Source organism: Erythrolamprus reginae, chromosome 1 (assembly GCF_031021105.1).
Source record: "Erythrolamprus reginae isolate rEryReg1 chromosome 1, rEryReg1.hap1, whole genome shotgun sequence".
In the NCBI taxonomy this organism is placed as follows: domain Eukaryota; kingdom Metazoa; phylum Chordata; class Lepidosauria; order Squamata; family Dipsadidae; genus Erythrolamprus; species Erythrolamprus reginae.
Window position 1 is genome coordinate 402,353,789 of NC_091950.1, and position 25,243 is coordinate 402,379,031.

The following is a 25,243-nucleotide window of genomic DNA, read 5'->3' on the forward strand; positions in this document are numbered from 1 at the left end:
GTGTGTTTAATCTGAAGTTTAATCCACAACATGAGACAAGACTCAATGTAGCTTTTTCCATACCAAGATTCTGTAAATTCTGAGTTATGTTCCATGCATCCAACATCTAATTGTGATAGTGGTGGTGGTATTCTGTCATCACATTTGGATATATGTGTGTGCTTTCTTCACAGTGTCCTGAAAATCCTTGCTTTGAGGAAAGCCCAAGCCAAAAATATTTTGGAAGTGCTGAAGATGATCCTCCAGTGCCTAAAATCGCTCAGCCAACCTCACTGTTTTGTTCCCCCTTGCATAATTTTCCTGCTGGAGCTTTTAGCTTGCCAGAAAGACTTCACAAAGTAAGACATGGTGAAAAAACCATTTTCCTGACATTTGATCAACTTAGACCACACATAATTAAGCTGGTGTGCTTTGGAATGTCCACTTGTCCATGGAATGTCTTAACCCCATATCCATATAAATGTATGGAATGTAGGTATCACCCAGTGAAAGGCTTATGATGTAGTTCACCAGCCAGCCTTAATTTGTTTGTATGCTTGTTTGTTTGTTTTCAGCTATTTTGGACACTTAGAAGGCTGTGGGGCTGAATTACACCGAGAAATACGGGAATCCTTCTACCAGCTGCTTCATTTCTTGGTCAATGCTTTGGAAGGATTTAACAACTACAGTGACAAGTATGAGCATTATTATAAAGCATGCTAAATTACTCTCTAATCTTATTGCTTATCTTGGTAATTGATCTTCTTTGTAGCCATTGGTCCTTCTATGATGGAGAGTTTATAAAATGTTATTTGCTCATTTTGTATACTGTATTTTTGGACTATAAGACGCACCATTTTTCGGACTATAAGATGCATATAAGATGCACCAAGATTTCAAAGAGGTAAGTAAGAAAAAAGGTTTTTGTCCTCCCTGGCCCCCAGGAGCACTCTGCAGGCCTCCCAAAACTTCTGCACACTTTTTCACAAAAATGGGGGTGCTTTTGCCTTCCCCCAGCCCCCAGGAGCATTCTGCAGGCCTCCCAAACTCTCTATGCACCCTGTTTTTGAGACAAATGGGTCAATTTTTCGCAAAAATAGGATGTGGGGGCAGGACTTTGGGAGGCCAAAAATGAATGTATTCGGTGTATAAGACGCACCAACATTTCCACCCTCTTTCAAGGGGGGGGGGGGAGCATTTTTCAGAGTACCGAAAAATAGGGTACATACAGTCATCCCTCGAGTATCACAAGGGTTACGTTCCAAGACCCCTTGCAATAATCGATTTTTCGCGATGTAGCGGCGCGGAAGTAAAAACACCATTTTTGGCTGCCCCCGGCCCCCCAGCGCCTCCGGCGCCCTCGCTGCTACCGCCCGCCCGATCCACTACGTTCCCCGTAGGCACCCGCCCACCCGCCGTTCGCCCAGCCGCTCGCTCACTTTTATTTCAGAGGTGGGTAGCAAGAGGGACGCTCCCGGCTGTCGGATAACCCGAGCTTGCGCGCGGCGCTGTCGGGGGAGGAAGGCGAAGGCACTGATGCCGGGAAGACCGAAACGGGGGAGAGAGAGAGAGACAGCCTGGCTTAGCCGGAGTTCTCCTTCTCCCGCCGCCTCCCCGTGAGGCAACTTGAGGGGCTCCGCACCCGAAAAGGGAGGGAGACAGGCACCCGAAAAGGGAGGGAGACAGGCGTCTGTCTGGTTGTCTGCTGCTCCTTCAATGAGGGGCGTGCGGTTCCCTAGAGCAGGGGAAGGAAGAATGGGAAGGGGGCAGCGAAGAACTGATCCGAAGTTGGGCTTTAATAATGTCTTATGCTTTCTCTTTAAACTAGAAGAAGGGGGCGTCTCGGCCGTTCGGCTCGAAGGGGGTGGGAGAAAGAAGAGGGGAGCCGCCTCGGGGAAACGGGGGTGTCGCTGGCAGGGAAAGAGTTGCGCCTCCTCCTCTCAGAGGAGGGTCGTTCCTTGCAGAAGAGATTTTAAGGGGGTGGCAGCTGAAAGCGCGCCCGCTTCTCTCTCTCTCTCTCTCTCTCTCTCTCCGCGCTTTCCTCAGGGAGCCCCCTCAGGCGTCCCCTGGCGAGTGCCAGAGGGACCGAGCCTGGGGAGCCGCATTGCTGCTTCGTGTTGCCTGGCTGGGAGGGGACGGCGGCGGGAGTAGTAGTAGTAGCGGAGGTGGAGGCGGCTCCCCGCAGCGCCTCGGCTGCGCTGGCCTCTCCGCTGAGCGGCCTAAGCGGGCCGGGTTTCTTGGGCCCTCTGGGTTGATGGGAGGCTTCCCGGGCGCCTCGGCTTCGGAGCCACCCGGGTGTTCCGGCGCCTCTGTGTGTGCGCGGTTTAGGAAACGGCGCGCCGGAGGCTTCCCTCTTTTGCAGCCTCGCGTTTAAAACTGAGGCAATTTTCCTCAACAAAACGCTTGTGCAATTCTGCCCCCGCTGATGAAGAATGTCAGCTCGCTCGCCGCTCGCCCGCCCTTCGCCCGCCCTTCGCCCGGCCGCTCACTCGCCGCTCGAGAGCAAGAGGGGGAGAGATAGAGAAAGAGAGAGAAGGAAAGAAAGAGATGAGAGAGGGAGGAAGAGAGTGTGAGAGAAGAAGAAGCAAGATAGAGAAAGAGAGAGAGAAAGAAAGATGAGAAAGGAAGGAAGAGAGTGACATCATCGGGTGGGAAAAATAGCAAAAAAACCGTGGAGTATTTTTTAATTAATATTTTCTGAAAAATCGCGATATAGCGTTTCGCGAAGATCGAGATCGCGAAAATCGAGGGATCACTGTACATATATTCTTCTGAAACTTTTTGAGATATTTATTATTTTTATATGAATTTTTATTCAACTTTTTAAAAATGATGTATCTGATCGTTAGCCTCTCAGAGCTATCTTGAATGAATACTAAAAAAAAAATGTATAAATAAAATCACCATGTATTGTTTGTATTGGATGAGAAAAAAGGGATCCGTTTCTCTGAGAACGTTAATACTGTTTTCTCTGGGAATATTTTTTTTTTCAGTTGCTGTAAGACTGTTAATTCACAGGGCCAGTCATCTGCATCTTTTGATTATATTATTCATGGAAACTATTTCAATCAGTGAGTTATTATAAAATCAGCTGGACTGTCTTGGTCTATCAGATTAAATTTTGTCCTAGAGAGTTCCTGAAAATTCGATGTTCCTTTCAGAAAGCTGCATTGCAAGCATTAAAGCAGGTCTTAATTAAGCAGGATTTGGTTGTTTCACAGTTCAGTTAATATCTAGATCAATTTCTATACTACATAAACTTGATTTAGTGATATATTTAGTGATAGCATTGGATATATTTAGTGATATACAGTATTTAGTTAAGAACTACATAGACCAGTGATGGCAAACCTTTTTTTCCTCGGCTGCCAAAAAAGCATATTGTGCATGCGTGAGTGTCCAAACCATAATTCAATGCCTGGAGAGAGTGAAAACAGCTTCCCCCACTTCCTGGAAACCTGGAAGCCAGAAACAGCCTGTTTCCCAACTTCTGGTAAGCCCAGTAGGCTCATGTTTCACCTTCCCCAGGCTCCAAAGGTTTCCATGGAGCCGAAGGAGGGTAAAAAGACCCTCCCCCATCCGTCGGAGGCTCTCTGGAAGCCAAAAACACCCTCCCAGAGCCTCTGTGTGAGCCAAAAATCAGCTGGCTAGCACACACATGCACGTTGGAGCTGAGCTAGGGCAACGGCTTGCGTGCCATCAGATATGGCTCCATGTGCCACCTATAGCACCTGTGCCATAGGTTCGCCATCACTGACATAGACTGATACAGTTAAGAAAGAGAGTGGTATTGTCTTTTAGAAGAAATTTTAAATAAGCTATTAAACTACAACCAAACTATGGTTTATTTCTGGTACATTTCAGATGGACGAAGCTGCAGAAGTACATTTTCATGTCGCATTAAATTTGACTAATCAAGCCTTAGGCAGACTGAGTGGTTATGTTCAATATAAGTATGTAAAAATTTGCTGATTTCCATGCAGTGGCGTCTTTTTTGTTACTTTGCTGTATTTCAATTTATTGTGAGAAATTTATCATGATGTGGAGTAAGATTCAGAAATTTTTAAAATGTTAGTAGCCATTAGGTGACATTTCATTTTTTTGTATACCTTTACTGATATGATTGAGGGCAACTATTCCACTAATGGAGATGGTGAACTATCATTACCTTGATATAGAAAGAATGAAAGCTATATTTTGCATACAACTAAAAGGCACTAAATGGGAAGAGTCTGAATCAACAAAATCATAAACATTGCCCCATTAAACCAGTGGAAGAGCCCCATTTTCTTACATCTGAATAATTCTTAAAACAGAATAGTTTTCAGGCTGTTCACCTGCCAGCTTCTGGCTGTTCCTGTGCTTCAAAATTTAGGTTCCTCTCACTGAAGAGTGTGTCTAATTGCTCTTAAAAGCCATCTTAGTTGGCATCTATTATACAATCTTCCTGGTGGCTAAATTATACATTATAACAGCACTCAATCTCAATGAATTATTATTATTTGTTTAGATCATTACTGCCTGCCTTGTCCTGTGTGCAGACATGTCTCCTTCACTTTTTGGATATGGGCTGGGAAGCAAACGATCTTTCCTTCTTCATTGATATTCAGCTACCACGTCTCCTCCTCACCATGTCACAAGAAAATATAAGTATGCATGACAAAATAATTTGGTAAGTCGGGAAAATGTGTAATATTAGAAAGAGAAGTCAATGAAATAATTTTTTTAATTTTTTTTAATTTTAAAAATAAACTTTATTTAAACACACAAAATAGAAACAATAAAACTCACACAGAGAAAGAAAAAAAACATTAAAATAAAAGTTGGACAATTTGTGATGTGCCTATAGCACAAGTCTAATGGTACTTATTTACTATTACATAAATTTTATTTATATATATACATCGAATTCTGGCAAAAATCTTATTCTGGTATATCTTTTGGTTTTCCTTTTGTGACCAATTCACTGACATTTACTTCCCATGTTACCTAATATTTATTAACTCTCCGGTTTTACTTTTTTCCATCTAGTGATAAAACCTGCTCCAACAGTTAGTGTACTCTTGCTCATCTATATTTTTTATTTTTTTAGTTAAACTATCCATTTCTGTACTCATTGTGATTTTTTCAATTATATCTTCCTCAATAGGCAAATTTCTGTTTTTCCGATGTTGTGCAAGCACTATTCTCGCTGCTGTCGTTATATGGAGGATTAGAAACAATTGATTTTTTTCCCCAGATTTTCACGGGCTATACCTAACCAAAAAAATTCAGGTTTCTTTTCTATTTTTTTCTCTAATATTTCTTCTAACCATGTTTGAATTTCCCCCCAGTATCTTTTAATTTTGTCACAACTCCACCACATATGATACTAATCTCAATATACATTTTCCACATGGTCATTTACCACAACCACTTGAACGATTAAAATGAAGTAAAATTCTTTAAATGACTATAGAATGTGCTAATATTGTAAAAATTATGACTTCACTATTAGTCATGCAGTGCACTGCAAAGGGGTTGATGGATGTGCATAAGTTGCAGATAATGGCAAATGAGTTGACATGCATACCTCTCAAATCTCAACTACACGATGTGCAAAGATGTGCGTCCTGCAGGGTGATTGGTTAATAAGTCTGTGTTTTCTGTGCTTTGTTGTTTGAATGCGCGTGCACAGCCAAATGGTTGACATTTGCAAATGTATAAATGCAATAGCTATGTAACCATCTCTGAAAAACAAACATATACATTCCCTCATGTGCAATGACGCAGAAGTAAGTAAGGATTGTAAGTGAACGTGATGTATCTTAGTGCATCCGGGGAGGCCTTGGGTGGCCTGTTCCAGCACTAAGTCTTCCCCACCCTGAGATACTCATATGCACTTAATAACCTGTGCATTCAATTAGCAAATGCACTGGGTAACACCATTAATTGGAGCACGTTAATTTAACATGCATCCTTGGGTTACAAATGTAATTGGCAGGCTGTATCACATTCGTAACTTGAGGATTACCTGTACATGCTTTTGAACAACTAGGTTGGCAGGAGTTTAGCAGAAAGTGACGGGAGCTCACTCCGTCATGCGGTGGTAGGACTTGAACCTTCAGAATATAGACCTTCTCCGGTGTCTTTTAAGCCACTGAGCCTCTTCTAATTAGATATAGGATGCTTCAATTATAGTGCTGCTGATAAAATTTCATTATACATTTTTATTAAACATGAAACAATAATTGTCAAACAGGTAAGCTCATTCTTCTGGGTATTTAGATTTTCTATTGATAGTGTCTTAGAGGTATTTCATCTTTTGTGAGAGAGAAGATGTAATGCATATTTTAAGATGACATGTCTGTCTTTCATATGTAAAAGTTGTATTTCATTTTTTTAAAATCTCTCTTGGCAACTGGATTTCCTGCTGCTATATTGTACTTTGGCTACTATATAATTCCTGCCTGAAGGCCATTCTAGGTAAAAATACTAAAGGCTAAGATCATTACATTTCAAAAGCAGCAACGTAGGGAACAGTGATTAGCAAACCAGAAACTGCAGCTTCTTCTGTTTTGGTTTTGTTTGCAAATTTGTTGGAGATGGTCTTTCTGGCTTTGCCATTGTTCTGAATGAGTTTTAATGTAATGCTTTGTTCTCAGCCCCTGCAACAAAGAAGAAGAACTTGCTGACTACAAGCAAAACTCAGAATGGATGGACGAATGCCAGGAAGGAGTTTTTGAAACCTGGTGTGACAAGATAAGCCAAGCAGACCCTGATAAGCAGAGAAAGGTAATAAAGATAAAAATATTAACGTTGGTTTGTTGTTGTTGTTGTTGTTGTTGTTTTTTACAGACAGAGATTTTAAAACAAAGTGATGTATTGTAGCTTACATATGTTAAATGTTTTGGACACCAGTATGACTGGAAGAATCTGTTCAGAAATCTCTGAACAGGTAGTCCTCGACCTATGACTATAATAGCCTGGCAATTAGGGTCGTAAGTTATGATAAAGCAAATCATCACATGACTAGTTGCTACACACACACACACACACACACACACACACACACACACACACATTGCTCTGGGCGGCTTTTTCCTAGAACCCAGAAGTAAATGCCAGTTTACAGTGGAAATATAAATAATGATTGTGTGATTACAGGAAGCTGCAAACAGCCATAAATATAGATCTGCTGCAGGGGTGTGTTGCTCCTGGTTCAGTGGTGGGAGGCTCCACCCACCTGCCCTGGATGCTGGGAACCAGTAGTGACAGGATTTGTAACCCACTACTGACCTTTTGCCAGGTGCTCAAAGTGCAGTCACATTACCACAGGGGAGGATAGCAGTCAGAACTTAGAAACCAGGTTATAGGTTTTTGGAGAGGGATTTGTTATAGCTTCAGATGGTTGCTAAGCAAACCATCATATGTCGAGGATGGTTTTGGGAACCCTCTGTATCCAAACCTCAGTTGAGCTTCGGAGAGATTAGATATGCTATTACACAACTTTTCCAAACAAAACCAGAATATAATATGCATTTCTTCCCTTTGAAATTCAGAGCAATTCTGTCAGTGAAATTACTTTCAGGTTTTGGAAGATGCCATTCTTCTTGGACTCCCATTTCCATCTGATTGCTCCTGTGCTTTTCTGCAGTGTTCACTGGGTGGGAAGATGACAAAACTCCCCCTCTATCCCTGTTATTTATTGTTCATCAGCGTTTTATCACTATTTCTTTCTAGATGCACATGTTCATTGCCCGCTACTGTGACCTGTTACATGTGGATATATCATGCGATGGGTGTGATGAGATTGCGCCATGGCATCGTTACCGCTGTTTGCAATGCAATGATATGGATCTATGTAAAACATGTTTTTTGGGTAAGGTAGATTGATGGAAAATGTATCATAGCTTGATTTTTCATAATGGAACTGTAGTTTAACTTTCACTGTTATACTCAGATTCAGTTTGAGGAAGACATATGGGTATATATGCGTACACATAGACATGCACACATAGACTCACATATATTCACAAAGTAACTCCACAATTTAATAAAGGGTGGAAGAGTATTTGTTGAAACCAAATGTCTATGTTCATTAAGTCTAGGTGGGCTTTTTTCAATTTCTGTGGCAGTACTGACAGATGTGATGTAATGGGCATTGCCCTGAAAAAAATGATTTCTTTTTAAATAGAACTATTCAATAATACAATAGAGTCTAATGCCAATTATGACTTAGTTTCATGACCAATTCTTTATGATTTCCAGTTGTACATCTCCACCCCATGTCCAGTCAACAAAGCAGTGGATGTGATGTGCCGGTGCCTGGAGGCTGTTAGAGTCTGGATGGGTGTCAACAGACTCAAACTCAACTCTGATAAGACAGAGTGGCTGTGGATTTTGCCTCCCAAGGACAATTCCATGTGTCTGTCCATTACCCTGTGGAGTAGAGAGGGTCTGCAACTTGGGCGTCCTCCTCGATCCACAGCTCACATTAGAGAAACATCTTTCAGCTGTGGCGAGGGGGGCGTTTGCCCAGGTTCGCCTGGTGCACCAGTTGCGGCCCTATTTGGATCTGGACACACTGCTCACAGTCACTCATGCCCTCATCACCTTGAGGCTCGACTACTGTAACGCTCTCTACATGGGGCTACCTTTGAAACGTGTTCGGAAACTTCAGATCGTCCGGAATGCAGCTACGAGAGCAATCATGGGCTTCCCTAGGTATGCCCATGATACATCAACACTCCGCAGTCTGCATTGGTTGCCGATCAGTTTCCGGTCACAATTCAAAGTGTTGGTTATGACTTATAAAGCCCTTCATGGCATCGGACCAGAATACCCCCGGGACCGCCTTCTGCCGCACGAATCCCAGTGACCAGTTAGGTCCTAAAGAGTTGGCCTTCTCTGGGTCCCGTCGACTAAACAATGTAGTTTGGCGGGACCCAGGGGAAAAGCTTTCTCTGTGGTGGCCCCGACCCTCTGGAACCAGTTCCCCCCGGAGATCAGAATTGCTCCCACCCTCCTTGCCTTTCGTAAACTTCTTAAAACCCACTTCTGTCGTCAGGCATGGGGGAATTAAGATATCCCCTCCCCCCAGGTCTATACAATTTATGCATGGTCTGTTTGTGTGTATGTTTTGCTTTTTAATAAGGGTTTTTTAGTTACTTAAATATTAGATTTGTCATACATTGTTTTATTATTGTTGTGAGCCGCCCCGAGTCTGCGGAGAGGGGTGGCATCCAAATCTAATAAATAAATAAATAAGATTCTGTGAAATAGACTTAAAGCAATCTACTGGTTTCTTAACCTGTTCATTTCTCAGGAGTAATTGGAGTAGAATAGAATTTATCAGAATAGAATATGGAATAACATTTATATAGCAAGCAGAGCATTTTGTGGTGTAGTTTCTTAGCTACTTCAGTAGGAAGAAAATAGACAGCAGGGCAATGCATTTGCTGGCTCCCAGTTACATGACAGCTTGAGTCTTAGACCAGTGTTTTCCAAATGTTGCAACTTCCAAGTCCCAGAATTCCCCAGCCACCAGTGCTGAATGACTTGTAGGACAGCAATGTGAATGATGGAATGATGTGTTTTGCATTTGTCTACTAAAAGGTGGAGTGAGACCTGAAGGTCATGAGGCCAGTCATGACATGGTTAACATGGAATATGCTTGCAATAACTGCCAAGGTATTATTGTTGGCCATCGGATTAACTGCAATGCGTGTGAAGATTTTGACCTTTGCTATGGATGCTACTCTGCAAAGAAGCACTCCGACAGGTACTGGCCCATCAGCGTCTACTAAATAACAGCCTATCACTTGGTCACATTCTCTATGTATTTATACTGTCTTTGCTAGATGAAGAAAGATGATTAGGGGGAGGATGAAAAGAACAAACAGGGATAATTGAAAAGATTTAATTTCTTAGAAAACCACTTTGGTTATTCCATTTCTACTTTGTTTAATTATCCTTTCCCCATAAGCAAAGGTTTTCAATATTGATAGTCTTCAACTTATGACACAGTGGAGCTTGCCCATCAAGGTAGTCAGTTGTAATGGTCATAAAACATGTTGGTCATGCAGCAAATTTTATAACCTTTTTTTGCTGTGGTCAATAAATCAACCAAGAAAATTTCATTCATTTTGGCAAAATCACAAGATGCCACCAACAGCCATAAATGCAGCTCAGTTGCCAAGTGCCTGAATTCCAGTCACATGACAGAGTGGGCCATTGAACTACCGGTACTGCAATGCCGTGCTTCCCCATCTTTACAGAATTGAAAATCTATTGATTCATCTTTGCTTCCAGTATATCCCAATCTTGTATAATTTTCATCCATTTTTACTATAGTCTTTGACATTGTTCACAGTATTTGGTATACATCAAGAACAGCCACTTCTGTCTAAGGTAGGGGTCCTCAAACTTGGCAACTTTATAAGACTTGTAGATTTCAACTCCCATAGCTGGCTGGAGAATTCTGGGAGTTGGAAGTCCACAAATCTTAAAGTTGCCAAGTTTGAAGACCTGTGATCTAAGCAAAAACCTAGTATCTATCAAATCATTAATTTTGCTGCACGAATCCCAGCGACCAGTTAGGTCCCACAGAGTGGGTCCTCTCCGGGTCCCGTCAACTAAACAATGCCGCTTGGCGGGGCCCAGGGGAAGAGCCTTCTCTGTGGCGGCCCCAGCCCTCTGGAACCAACTCCCCCCAGAGATTAGAATTGCCCCCACCCTCCTTGCCTTTCATAAGCTACTTAAAACCCACCTCTGCCGCCAGGCATGGGGGAATTGATATACTCTTTCCCCCTATGCCTTTACAATTTTATGCATGGTATGTCTGTATGTAAAAACCCATTTTATAATAATGGGTTTTTAATTGTTTTTAGTATTGGATTATTATTGTATGCTGTCTTATTATTGCTGTTAGCCGCCCCGAGTCTTCCGAGAGGGGCGGCATACAAATCCAATGAATGAATGAATGAATGAATGAATGAATGAATGAATAAATAAATAAATAAATAAATAAATAAATTTTCAACTGGATGGTACAAACTGGGTGGTAGCTGATGCCTTGCCATAAAGTGAGTCACATGATTGAACCCTCCATATTTCATTCTTCACTATGGCAGACAGTAGGCTTCTGATATCTCTGAACTGAGTGCAGGAAAAATAATAGAATAACAGAGTTGGAAGACACCTTGGAGGTCTTCTAGTCCAACCCCCTGCTTAGGCAGGAAATCCTGTAGCATTTCAGACAAAATGGTTGTCCAATCTCTTCTTAAAAACGTCCAGTGTTGGAGCATTTGCAACTTCTGGAAGCAAATATCTTATTTTTATTAATGATCATATCAACCAGTTTTTATAACAAAGACTCTTTTTGTCATTTTAGCCACCTGCCTGCCCATAGCATCACTAGGTGTCCAATGGTGACATTTAGGATCAGTGATTGCCACAGGCTCATCCAGCCTTATCTTCACAACTATTCCTGGCTCCTGTTTTCTGCCTTGGCTCTCTACAGCGCAGACTTAACTTGTGGTAAACAAGCAGATGGGGAAGAACTCGGTCCAGAAATCATTGCTTATGCTAAATCTCTGCAGCAAGAATGTATTCAGTTGATTGGAGATTGCCTGATGAAAGTGCAGCATGGCAAAGGTGAGTTGAATATTGTAATGCTCTGTGGGAATATCCTTGAGAAACGAGGAGGAGGAAGCACCCCAGCCAGAGCAAAAAGTAAGAGATGAGACATCTCAGCCCACCAAAGGAATAGGGGAAAGGTGTGGAAAGCATCTCAGAAGGGATCCTCCCTATATCAGGGTTCCAAATACGAAACTAAATCAGAGTCCAAGGCAAAGTATTCCTCAAAGTTCCAATTTATTAGTAGAGCCATGCTGGCACGTCTGTTAGAAACCCGAATCTGAAACCCCAGGGTTTCTCCACCCACAAGTCCATTACATGAACCATACATCTTCTGCCAGCATGTTTTGCAATTCCCATCAGCTTCCGGCCAGGTGCTGAACAAAGGATGGCCTTGAGAATCTAGAAGGAATGAGTTATGGCTACAATTCTACAGCCCACATACAGCCAAGTTCCCAGAGTAAGAAACATTCTAAAGCATTTAAATGTGGCAGGTCAGAGGCTTCAATACAATATGGCTTTGGCCTGACACCCTAGTTGCCTGGAAAATAAAAGGAATGGTGTGAATGGTGTGCTTTCACTCTTGCAAGATTCTGTCACTGTAACCTTACTATAAAGGCAGTGTTAGAACTCATGGTTTCCTAGCCTGAAATGGTAGACGGACATGATGGCTATTGGAATCCAAAATATATAACATTCGTGTCCAGGCACAGCTTTGGTAGACATAAGAGTCTACAGACATGAAGGGTATTTGTCCACCAAGAAATATGTTCATCACATATCTTCTTCCAGCATTCCAGATCAACCTTATCTGAATTGACTCCCTCCCGAATAGCCTTTGCAGTCTGTAGAGTTGATTCCTTAAGCGGTTTCTGTTAAACTTAGTCATATAAAAATAATAGGAATTAGGAATTTATGCTATCCACACAGATACTTTCAAATTATTCCACAAGTGGTAGATTAATGATCACGTTAAATGCTGAGGTTTCTCTGTGGAACAAAAAGGAGCTCATTTTTTCCCTTTTATGACACAAAATGTTTTGACTCCTCTTGCCATTATTGTTGTACCCGTAACTCTGGGATGCTTGTCTTGCCTTAAGAAAACTTTAGTTGCTGCTAGTGATGGTTGACCTTCCATTTCTGTTAACCACCATTTCTGACGTGAAAATTCTCTTGTAGTAAGTTCATTTTTTCCAATTCTTGCAACAAGAATTCAGCAAGAAAATTCAGCATGACCTCACTGGTGGTCCAAACTTCATGAGCAATGATATTTGTTTGTTTGTTTGTTTGTTTGTTTGTGTTTATTATTATTGTTGTTGTTATTATTATTATTATTATTATTATTATTATTATTATTATTATTATATATCTCAGTGCGTGAATAGTGTAATAACCTGGATACCATACATTTCAATACAAATAAACATAATAATATTATTCCTAATAATTATATTTCATTTCCATTTTTAATTGTACTGACACATAAATTTTGCTATCATCCTTCAGTTCCAAACCTTCTCATGATTCTTCATACATTGTGACATTTTAGTATCTGTTTTTACTATTATTTCCCTCTTACTTCTATTTTAGCCCCCTTTTCCCCCTCTTCCCTTATCATGATCCTTCCTTTTTTCATTATTCAGTATTTCTGTATGCACTTCTAATACCTATTATAATCCTTCAAGCATTTAATATATATATATACATTCTTATTCATATCCTTCAATCCTTCAATTCTTTTTCAATCCTTCAATCCTTATAATTCTACTATTAATACTCATATTTTAACTTTTAATGAGCAATTATATTTAATACTGCTGAGAATCAAGCAGGATGAGGAGAGCCATGTTCCCACCCACCATTCACATTTTTTGCATCCCATCCACAACAGTAAGTAATGCAGTTTCTGACCCAGGTCCAGGCTTCATGCCTGAAAGGAAACTAGGCAATCCACTTCATCCCGGATCCTCTGAAATAACTCCAGATGAGGTAAAAGTTTTCCAGGATGGCTGGATAAAGGAACTTCCACTTTGAGGAGGATATATCTCTCACATTACCCGTTCCTGTCAGCTTGAATAAAATAGAACAGAGTATATATACAGTGATCCCTCGATTTTCGCGATCTCGTTCTTCGCGAAACGCTATATCGCGATTTTTCCACCCGATGATGTCACTCTCTTCCTTCCTTTCTCATCTTTCTTTCTCTCTCTCTTTCTCTATCTTGCTTCTTCCTCTCTCACACTCTCTTCCTCCCTCTCTCATCTCTTTCTTTCCTTCTCTCTCTTTCTCTATCTCTCCCCCTCTTGCTGGCCGGCGGGCGGCGGGCGAGCGGGGGCATCAGCGAGGAAGACCCAGGGAAGGTTCCTTCGGCCGCCCAGCAGCTGATCCACTCGGCAGCGCAGCGAGGAGCCGAATCGGGGTTTCCCCTTTGCGTGGGCGGCGGGGAAACCCCGATCTTCGTCTGCTCGCTGCTGCTGCGCTGCCGAGCAGATCAGCTGCTGGGCGGCCGCAGCAGCAGCGAGCAGACGAAGATCGGGGTTTCCCCGCCGCCCACGCAAAGGGGAAACCCCGATTCGGCTCCTCGCTGCGTTGCCGAGCAGATCAGCTGCTGGGCGGCCGAAGGAACCTTCCCTGGGTCTTCCCCGCCGCCCACGCAAACTCCACCATCTGCGCATGCGCGGCCATGAAAAAAAGGGCGCGCATGTGCAGATGGTGTTTTTACTTCCGCAACCCTACATCGCGAAAAATTGATTATCGCGAGGGGTCTTGGAACGGAACCCTCGTGATAATCAAGGGATCACTGTACAAGTAAGAGTAAGGATACAGTAGATATGTGGTAGAGCCAGTTCCATGATGTATGCCGTCTTTTGGAAATTTATTGATTGGGGCGAATCCTGAATTCAGGCTGTTTTTAACCTGTTTTGAACATCTAAACTTTATCTCTTTGCATCCAGGTCTGAAAAGTCAAACTCTGCTTAGCATGTTGCCAGAAGAATCTTTGTCTGAAAATGGGATGCCCTCGGTTGATTTTTCCTCAGATAGCAACGTAGAAAACCACGCCAGTGAGGAAATCATGGAAAATGACAAGATGCCCAAATCTGTCATCCACAGCAATGTAAATGGGGTTTTTTTTAAAGCACACATATATTGATTAGTTTAAGATCTGCTTATTAATGCAGATCCTTGATATTAAAGAGATGTATGCAAACAGAGGGGAGATGGACTCTGTAAATTATTTTGTTTTAGATTTTTTTTATCCTGTTTATATAAATAACTTAAGGCAGAAGAACATACTTAATGTTCTTTCCTCTTTCTATTTTCCCTACAACAACCCTGTGAGGTGGATTGGGCTGAGAGAAAGTGACTGGTCCAAAGTCACCAGCTGACTTTCATGCCTTGGGTGGAACAAGAATATGTGTTCTCGTGTTTTATAGCCTAGTTCCTTAACCACTGGACAAGTAAGCAACTTTAAGACTTGTAGACTCCAATTCCCAGAATTCTCCAGATAGCTATGCTGGCTAGAGGATTCTGGAAGTTGAAGTACTCAAATCTTAAAATTGCCAAACCTTGGGGACTCTTGACCTAGGAGAATAGGTGTTCATTCAAAACAACCTTCTTTAACTCTGAATGCTCAAGATGTGCTGCCACAGCAGTTCTCCAAATCTGACGACTTTGCTAACTCAGAATTACAGACCCCACATACAATATCTGGAGAGCTCTAACTTGAGATGGCAAGTTCAGATATTAGGAGTGATCCTCTTTATTGCTTAATGATAGGAGCATTTCTTCAACAAGAGCATTAGAATTTTATATTGTTTTATGGTATGTTCTATTAGAGCAATGCTGTTAAACTTGATGCAAATAAAATGGGTAAAATTAAAATAGCTTATTTCTTAAAGTCAGTAACTGCTTAAAAATAAAGTGTGAAGTTAATCTGTTTTTGTGACCTAGGGAGATGAAAGCACTACTGAAGTTCAGACTTCTATGAATACTAAACAAGAGAGTAAAATGAAGATTGAGAACAAACTTTCCAATGGTCTTCCACCAAAGAAAGAAATTGTATCACAAGAGAAACAGACATTTGCTTTTAATTCAGACTTCCTTGCAAAAGAGAGCCCAGGTAAATACTACCTTTTAGCTCCTTTATTAGCAATTGCTTTTCAATTTCTATTCTCTGGCTTATTTATGTACATTATTTGCACCCAACTGTATTACTATTGGTCCACTGCTAATATAAATACGTCCATTTCTAAATTGCCTAAAATTTTCTAAAAACTGACCCTAACTAGCAAATTTACAAGGAAAAATGAATAATTGCTAGCAAGCACAATATATCAAATGTTAAAATGAATTTTAAGAGTAATCCATATTTAATACTGCAAGTTGAAAGGGTGGGAAGGCACATGTGGAAAGAAAAAGAGAATGTTCATATCACTAACTCATTTCTGATTGTCTGAAATGCAACTTGATGCTAAGCTGGAAAACATGTGATCCTCCATATAATGCTGAATATATACTAACTCCTAGCAAGCCAATGCATAGGTAAAATGGGTTGGATTATGTAGTTAGGAGTATTTAAAGGATCCTTGATTTAGTATTTTAATATTTTGTATATTTATTTAGCCCTTTTATCTAACCACAGTAGAAATCTTAACTTTTTCCTACAGCAAAAACCCTGTGACATAAATTGAGCTGAGAGAGTAATTGACCAAAGGTTTCTCAAACGAGATTCTGTGACTGAGACACCTTGATTCACTTCAACAAACAGACCGGCACTCATTTATTTCTCATTCATAGCTTAGAAAACTGGTAACTTTGAGCCTAACTGCATAGACAAGGACATTTTGAAAATTGATACTAGTGTAGTGTAGCCTACCATTTAATCAGAAAATTGCTATGATTTCCCCAAATACCCTATATTTACAAACAGTAGTTAGTATATTATATGTTTAATGCTGAATCCTGGTAATTCCAAAAACAATCATCAGTCTTCCAGATGTAGATGCATGAGATTCTTGAATTCCTAGCATGTTCTGTCTCCCTTTCTACCAGTCCCTGCACAGATAGTCCTTAATTAATTATTACTTGTTTAGTGACACACAGTTCAATGTTACTACTGGATAAGGAGACTGCATAGTATCTTTACAGTCACATAACTGAAATTTGAGCATTTAACAATTGGCTCTCAATTATGATGACTTTGACATCCTGCAGTCACATGATCGCCATTTGCTACCTTCATTGTTGTTAACAAGCAAAATCAGTGTGGAAACTGGCAGGAAATCACAAATGGCAATCATGTGACATCATAGAAACATAGAAACATAGAAGACTGACGGCAGAAAAAGACCTCATGGTCCATCTAGTCTGCCCTTATACTATTTTATCTTACAATGGATCTATGTTTATCCCAGGCATTCAGTTACTGTGGATTTACCAACCACATCTGCTGGAAGTTTGTTCCAAGGATCTACTACTCTTTCAGTAAAATAATATTTTCTCACATTGCTTTTGATCTTTCCCCCAACTAACTTCAGATTGTGTCCCCTTGTTCTTGTGTTCACTTTCCTATTGTGTTCACTTTCCACAGTCACCTTCCTCAATGACTGTGCAGGATTTGCTTAACAGTGGTAACTGAAAGTGCCATTTAACAACCCATGACTAGGTTGTTTATTGACAAGAGTTGCCAGACTCAATGAAGGCTGTTCACCAAGGACTACCTTTTATAAACATGGAAATAATATTCATTTTGGAATAACAGTAACCCATTTTAATATGTTATATACTGTATAATGAGGAATAGTTCACTATTATGAAGATTGAATTGATGCATTGTAAATCTGCAGTGATTGTAATATTACTAAGCATAATTTGAGGAAGCAATTTTTTGTTGGTTTGCAGATGTTGAAGCTTCTGATGTTTTGCTTCCAACCCAAACTGAAGAAAAAGTAATGCTTTGTCAAGAGGAAATATTTGCTGAATGTTCCCAGAAGAGGATTCTCGGGTTACTAGCTGCAATGTTGCCACGCCTGGAATCTGTAAGGAACTATCCAAATTAGAGAAATCAGTAAAGGAGTTTAAGTGCCTGGTAATTAAGGAAGTAAGAAAAAGGCAATCCCTCCAGAAGATCCATATGAATCATTAATGGTTCCACGAAAGATTTTGAAAGTAGGAAGGAGCTTCATAGGACATCACATTCAATCCCTTCCTCAAATTGTTTGATATCTAGTAGACCTGCAGTTGGTTCAAAAATTAAAAAAACTCCTGCAAATTATCTAGCTTTAAAAAATTGAACTTTTGAAGTATGTTAGTTAAAATAAAATATGTTGAATTATCCCCTCTTCTGATTTCCATATTCTTCCCTGTTTTCTCTTTGTAGGGCTTAACAATGTCTTTAGTTAACTTGGACCAGATCCTTCCTCTCATGTTTGATGTTGTGATCTCCAATGCTGGCCATTTAAATGAAACGTACCACTTAACCCTGGGGCTCCTGGGACAGTTGATTCGGAGACTGACTCCTGCAGAAGTGGATGCTGCTGTGAACAAGGTCCTCTCCACCAAGCATAGCCTTGTGACTGCTGGTGATGGCTCCATAGTGCCAGAAGGCTGGAAAACAACCCATCTCCTCTTTAGTCTGGGAGCAGTCTGCCTGGACAGGTCAGTTTTCATGATGGCTTAATCCAGGGGTGGGTTGTGGACCTTTTGCTGCCGGTTCGGTCAAGATTGTGCCAGATGCGCATGCATGGGCCCGCAGCAATAAAAAAATAGTTGCACATGCGCAGAAGAAAAATCCAAGATGGCGGCACCCACAGAACTGGCTCTGTAATGTCATCACCAGTTTACTAACAGTTCTAAAGAACTGGTTAGAACCATTAGGAACCCACCTCTGGCTTAGCTGCAAAAGCTTTTAATATGTCCAGGTGATGCTTTCTGTTATAAAACTATCATGGAATGGCAGAATATTAAAAAAAAAAATGCAAGTATGGCTGCGGCTGAAAACAAAGCAAATAATCAAAAAACCCTAAAAGGCAGCAAATAGTGCCTTCAATTTTTTAAAAAATTGAGGCTCACAAGAAATTAGTAAGAGCTGTGATGGTGCAGTCATTAAAATGCAGTATTACAGCCTAATACTGCTGACTGCCAACTGCAGCATTGGCAGTTCGAATCTCACCAGGTTCAAGGTTGACTCAGCCTTCCATCCTTCCGAGGTCAGTAAAATGAGGACCCAGATTGTTGGGGGCAATATGTTGACTCTCTGTAAACCACTTAGAGAATGATGTAAAGCAGCGTGAAGCAGTATATGAGTCTCAGTGGTATTGCTATCAGTGGTACTAATGTAAATATTTTTTTTTTACGGAAGAAAAAGAGAAATGAGAAATGCCGAAGATGATGATGATGATGATGATGATGATGATAATAATAATAATTTATTGGATTTGTATGCCGCCCCTCTCCGTAGACTCCGTAATCCTGTATTATAGCTTATTTGAAAATAGAACTAACTTTTAAACTTTGCAAGACGTTCCTGCCTAGAGCAAAGATCTCTCCAAGTCATTTTCTGCAGCTCATTACAATCCATGAGGGAGACAATATGTTCTGCAAGAAAAGTCCCTTATAGCTGGCAGGATCTATCCCAATAGAAGGCAGCCCTGAAATGGGAATTACAAGTGAAGCTAAAATAGTCACTGGCTGCTTGCAGTTTTTGAAGCAATATTGATGCAAGACAGGCGGGAGCACATGTGAAGATAAATAATTAATTCTGACCCTTGATTTCTAGCCGTGTCGGATTGGACTGGGCGTGCACCATGGCAGACATTCTGCGAGCACTAAACAACTCCTCTCAGTGGCATGATGTGATTGGTGCCTTCACCGACCACTGCATCAAGCAGCTTCCCTTCCAGTTGAAACATACCAACATTTTCACATTGCTGGTGCTTGTTGGCTTTCCAGAGGTGAGCATATTAAGGCATGTGCTTTTCTAGGCCACTTTCTGAAGCTGCAAGTAAAAATGCAGCCAAGACATACAGTTTAAACTTCATTGATTTCACTTTAGAGGACTTCAGGTGCAAAGGATACAAGTTATAGCCAGGCATTCTTTCAAAATAACAGGGCAAACAGCAGTATAGTCCAAATGAATCACGTAAATCGATGGACTACAATTTGTGTCAATGTACACGTGTATGTAATTATGTCAGTATCATAAATAGATGCAAATGATGTCGATTTAGATTATAATGGCTATCCTCACCCTCAAATTGTCCAGTAAATCATAGTTTTACTTGTAGCTTGTTTGGATAGAGAGCAAATCTAGCTGTAACCTACCTTAACTGAACCAATGTCGTCTGAATGTCTCTTTCCAACTCTACAGGTTCTATGCATGGGAAGCAAATCAGTGTACATGGATAATGCAAATGAGGCCCACAATGTGATCATCCTCAAGCATTTCACCGAGAAGAACAGGGCTGTGGTTGTGGATGTTAAAACCCGAAAGAGGAAAGCAGGTTTGTGTGACTCATGTTTGGATATTTATTTACATCTTATATGTAGAAATTGTGTGTCTGTGTGTGTGTGTGAGAGAGAGGGCTAAATAGAAAAATTACATGATGACAATTATGCTTTCCTTTTTCCCTCTCATGATGCAGTGCTGGAATAGTTGGCATATAGCGGCTACTCATAATTATTAGTTTCATAACTTCTAGACTTGTTTGCCTCCTAAACATTATTGCAGTGGTCACCCTATACTGGGGAAATTAACAAAAAAGGAATTAGTATTTGTAATTTACATTTATTAGAGAGGAAGGGATTTCAAAAAGTAAGCAAGCAAACTATACTAGCTGTTTACATAGCATGCTTAGTGCTGCCGGGACCAGTAGGTCCATTGTGTGCTTCCTTACTCTCTTGAAATCCCTTCCTCTCCAATCTCTGCTCTGCAAATGTGTGCGGAGAAAAATAACATGATAATATGCATTGACTGTAATGGTGATCATGTAACTCAAGGATGCTGTGAAGGTTGTAAATGCAAACATTGGTTATAAAATTATTTTTCAGCACCATTGTAACTTTGAATGGTCACTAAACAAGACAGTAAGGAAGAACTATCTATATTGAAATAAAATATTAGAAGTGGCTGAATGCGCATCATATGACAAAATTATTTACTACAAGCCTATTCTTAATTTATATTCTGGCTACTTCATCCTTCTGTGGATGTAAAAAAAACCACAATTCTTTAAAGAGTTTATTTTTGAGATGGATTGAAAACATTTTTTAAAAAAAAGTTTGTACTGTATTTTTTTCACATTGCATCATGCTAAAGCCAGGGCCAGACTTAAGTAAACAGAGCTGAACCCAGGACAGCTGGCAACTGAAATCCTGTGTATTCATCTATTTCTGTTCTAGTAAAAGATCTCCAGCTGATTAAGCCATGTGAGCAAGATGATGCGGAGTCTCAGGGCCAGCTCCGCCAGTATCTCCAACATTTTGTGTTTATAACTAGCCATCTTCTCCAGACCAGCATTGAGAGTAACTTTGCAGAGGCAGTGGAAGCAACGTGGGTTTTATCTCTTGCTCTGAAGGGACTTTACAGAACACTTAAGGTACAAAAATGGACAAAGAATCCCAAGGCATCTTATGACCCAGAATTACATAAATCTTTGTGTGGGAGGAGGACATAGATGAAAGATCACTGCTGATTTCTGACAAAGAAACATAAAATTACAGAACCGGAAGAAGCCATTTTGTTGTTTGTTTGTTTGTTTGTTTGTTTGTTTGTCTGTCTATCTATCTATCTATCATTTATTGATTGATTGATTGATTGATTGATTGATTGATTGGATTTGTATGCCGCCCCCTCTCCGTAGACTTGGGGCAGCTCGCAACAGAATAAAACAGTTCATAACAAATCTAATAATTTACAATTTAAAATATTTTAAAAACCCCATTATTAAGCAGACATACGTACAAACATACCATACATAAATTTTATAGGTTCGAGGGAGATATCTCAGTTCCCCCATGCCTGACGGCAAAGGTGGGTTTTGAGGAGTTTACGAAAGGCGAGGGTGGGGGTAGTTCTAATCTCTGGGGGGAGTTGGTTCCAGAGAGTCGGGGCCGCCACAGAGAAGGCTCTTCCCCTGGGGCCCGCCAACTGACATTGTTTAGTTGACGGGACCCGGAGAAGGCCCACTCTGTGGGACCTAATCGGTCGCTGGGATTCGTGCAGCAGAAGGCGGTCTCGGAGATATTCTGATCCGATGCCATGAAGGGCTTTATAGGTCATAACCAACACTTTGAATTGTGACCGGAAATTGATCGGCAACCAATGCAAACTGCGGAGCATTCTGCACGATCTGAAGTTTCCGAACACTTTTCAAAGGTAGCCCCATGTAGAGAGCATTACAGTAGTCGAACCTCGAGGTGATGAGGGCATGTTGTTTATTTATTATTTATTTGTTCGACTTCTATGCCACCCAATCCCAATGGGACTCGAGGTAGCTTTCAACAATATAAAAATACATTACAATAATAAAAGAAGTCAAATATTAAATATTAAAACAATTAAAAAAAACAATTAAAAACCTGCAAAGCAAGCAGTCCACTCAACATACTGAACATGCATGCCACTCAAACACAATTTGGCCGTGACAGAATACAACTTAAGAATGTTGCTATTGTTTAATTATCAAAATTTATTTATTTATTTATTGGATTTCTATGCCGCCCCTCTCCGAAGACTTGGGGCAGCTTACAACATACAAAAAACAAATTACAATAAAATCAATCCAATTAACCTAAAATTACATAGCTATCTAAAATCCCTAATTGTATTAAAAATCAGTCACACTCATTCATACAACATCATACAGTTATTTGTTGGCCAGAGGCTAAGATCTAATCGGCCCATGCCTGACGACATAAATGAGTCTTAAGGCTCTTACGAAAGGCGAGGAGGGTGGGGGTAGTACGAATCTCCATGGAGAGCTGATTTCAGAGGGCCGGGGCCCCCACAGAGAAGGCTCTTCCCCTAGGTCCCGCCAAACGACATTGTCTAGTTGATGGGACCTGGAGAAGGCCGACTCTGTGAGACCTAACCAGTTGCTGAGATTCATGTTACAGTTAAGACAAAAGCCAGCAGCCAAAACCCCTTTCACCCTTCTACAAAGTTATTTTCAATCTTTATAATTTAGCACACAAGCATTGCAATCCAAGATTGTTTTCTTGATCAGGAATACTATATAACACATTATTTGTTTCTTTGGCAAGGAACAGTGCTCTATAATACTGTAAACTATGATCTTCACATGTTCAGTGTCTTTCTCATGTAAGAAATCTTTTAACAAGATTTATATATGGACTGAAAAAATCAGTCCATATAGACCAAGTGTGTCAAACTCACATCATCATGTGACAACCTGCAACTTTTTTTCCCTTTGCTAAACTCGGCGTGGGCGTGGCCAGTGCGTTATGCATTCGGTCCATGGGCCACAAATTTGACAGCTATGATATAAACCAGTATGTCTCAAACTCAACATTGTTAAGATACGTGAACTCAACTGTATTAAGACATATGAATTCCCCCAAATCCCCAGCATTCTGCCCAGGGAATTCCAGGAGTTGAAGTCCACCCATTTTAACTTTGCTGAGATTGAGATTACCCGATAAGTAATCATTCTTAGTCAAAGTGTTAACAGTTGCTATTTTTTCCTATGATCAACAGACACATGCTTTTGAAGAAATCCGCACAGCCTTTCTGCAATCTGGTTTGCTTAAGCTATTGGTGAAGAAATGTAGCAAAGGAACAGGCTTCAGTAAGACTTGGCTTCTGAGAGACTTGGAGGTAAGACTTGGAGGTAACATAACAATGCATTTATGCTGCTGGGCAAGTTTTCCCCTATGTACTCAGTTATTTGAATTATTCTGCACATCAGCAGTTCCTTCTCATTCTTGCGGTTTTGTGTTCTTCATAATTTCAATCATTCTAATTGTGCTTCAACTAAGGAATGTTAAATGGATGTGTCACTAGCCTTTTTGCTCCAGATTGGAGTGATGTACACACAGCATACCTAAACACAATGCAAATTGATTGGGAGGATGGGGGCTGTGCTGGAGACTGTGTGAGTCTATTATGGCATTATATTCAGCAAAACTTTGAGACAGCCTTTTTGAGAATAAGAGTTAAGAACATATGAAGAGCCATGCTGAATCAGGCCAAAGCCCATTGAGTCCAGCATTCTGTATCACAGTGGCCCACCAATTGTCCATGGGGATCTTGTACAGAAAGAGAAGGCAAAACCCTCCCTTTCCCTTGACCCCCAACAAATGGTACTCAAGGGAATCCTACCTACCTTAACCAACATAGAGGCGGCACATGGACATCCGTTTCAATAACCACTTGGCATCCATGAATCTGTCTAATCCTGCCTTGAATCTATCAAGGCTGATAGCTGTCACAACCTCTTCTGTAAGTGAATTCCATAAACCAACGGCCCTCTGGGTGAAGAAATATTTCCCTTTATTTGTCCTCACTATGAGCTTTAGGGAGTGCCCTCTCGTTCTAGTATTGTGTGATAGAGAAAATAATTTTTATTTTATTAAAAATAATTTTTCTCTATCCACCTTTTCTATCCCATGTATACACTTCGATCAAGTCACCCCTTAAACGCCGTCTTTCAAGGCTGAAGAGACCAAGGCATTGCAATCTGGTTTCACAAGTTCCATGGTACAGTTCAATAAATGAATGTTCACTTCATCACTTACCAATATATTATTATTGATTATGTTCATGTTTTATTGATCAACTAGTAAAATCTGAGCATATGGCCAAAGGTTGAAGAGGAAGCAGCCTTACAGAAGAGAAGCAAATCTGGTCTGTAATTTGTCTTGTAACCTGAGTGGCTTTCCGATGGAATTTAAGTTGTACCTTGTCTTTGTCCTTGCAGATCTTGTCGGTCATGCTTTATTCTTCAAAAAAGGAGTTAAACTCTATGGCTGAGCAGAAGGACTTAGAATTCAATGAGCGAGATCACGAGCAAGCAGTAAATGAGTCTGTTGACACTTCCGAAGCTGAGCAGACTAGGCTTGACCCACTGGAGGGCTTGGATGAAACCACCAAAATATGCTTCCTGGTACTGTTTTTTAATGTTCAATAGGTGGGGCGGGGACAGTGCTTCAGTTGTTCTCAAAAGCACAGCATGTAAGCTTGTGTTGCACTGTGCATGTTGTTTGAAGTTCTCTTGAGACAACAAGGGATTGGTCCTCATCAAGGCAAAAGGCAGGCCTAAGAATACAAGCAGACATTTCAGATTAGAGTTTCACTCAGGGGAGAAGGCTAACTGATATAGAAGTCAAGAAGTGCAACCATACAGTGTCCCTGAAGTTGTACTGTAACCTCTGAAGTGAACACTAGTCCATATAACACTTTTTCTTGAACAGATCTATTTATTTCAGTAATACTAGGTTTTTAATGGTTTTAATTCTTTGCTGGTTTTTGTGAAAGTAAATGTAATGAATTGACAGAAATTGCATTGACACCCAACCCTTTAGAAGCAGAACCTATCTATCCAGCCAGTATAATGAGTGTAGGGGCTGAGAGTAGAGTATTTGTGTTTTGTGGAAGCCTAACATAGTAATTAAGATTCAGATGTTC

General features: G+C 40.7%; 1 protein-coding gene across 1 annotated transcript in view; it reads left to right on the plus strand.

The window, feature by feature from the left end:
* Positions 1–25,243, plus strand: part of ZZEF1 (zinc finger ZZ-type and EF-hand domain containing 1) — an 88,239-nt gene that overhangs the window by 49,369 nt on the left and 13,627 nt on the right. Inside the window, exons 30-45 of the mRNA XM_070735165.1 lie at positions 174–338; positions 555–674; positions 4,490–4,651; positions 6,624–6,753; positions 7,702–7,840; positions 9,577–9,742; positions 11,354–11,616; positions 14,553–14,713; positions 15,550–15,718; positions 17,500–17,636; positions 17,978–18,255; positions 19,376–19,550; positions 19,967–20,099; positions 20,998–21,194; positions 23,315–23,434; positions 24,537–24,722. Coding sequence (XP_070591266.1) covers positions 174–338; positions 555–674; positions 4,490–4,651; positions 6,624–6,753; positions 7,702–7,840; positions 9,577–9,742; positions 11,354–11,616; positions 14,553–14,713; positions 15,550–15,718; positions 17,500–17,636; positions 17,978–18,255; positions 19,376–19,550; positions 19,967–20,099; positions 20,998–21,194; positions 23,315–23,434; positions 24,537–24,722 — 2,701 coding nt within the window. The remainder of the gene's footprint in view (positions 1–173; positions 339–554; positions 675–4,489; positions 4,652–6,623; positions 6,754–7,701; positions 7,841–9,576; positions 9,743–11,353; positions 11,617–14,552; positions 14,714–15,549; positions 15,719–17,499; positions 17,637–17,977; positions 18,256–19,375; positions 19,551–19,966; positions 20,100–20,997; positions 21,195–23,314; positions 23,435–24,536; positions 24,723–25,243) is intronic.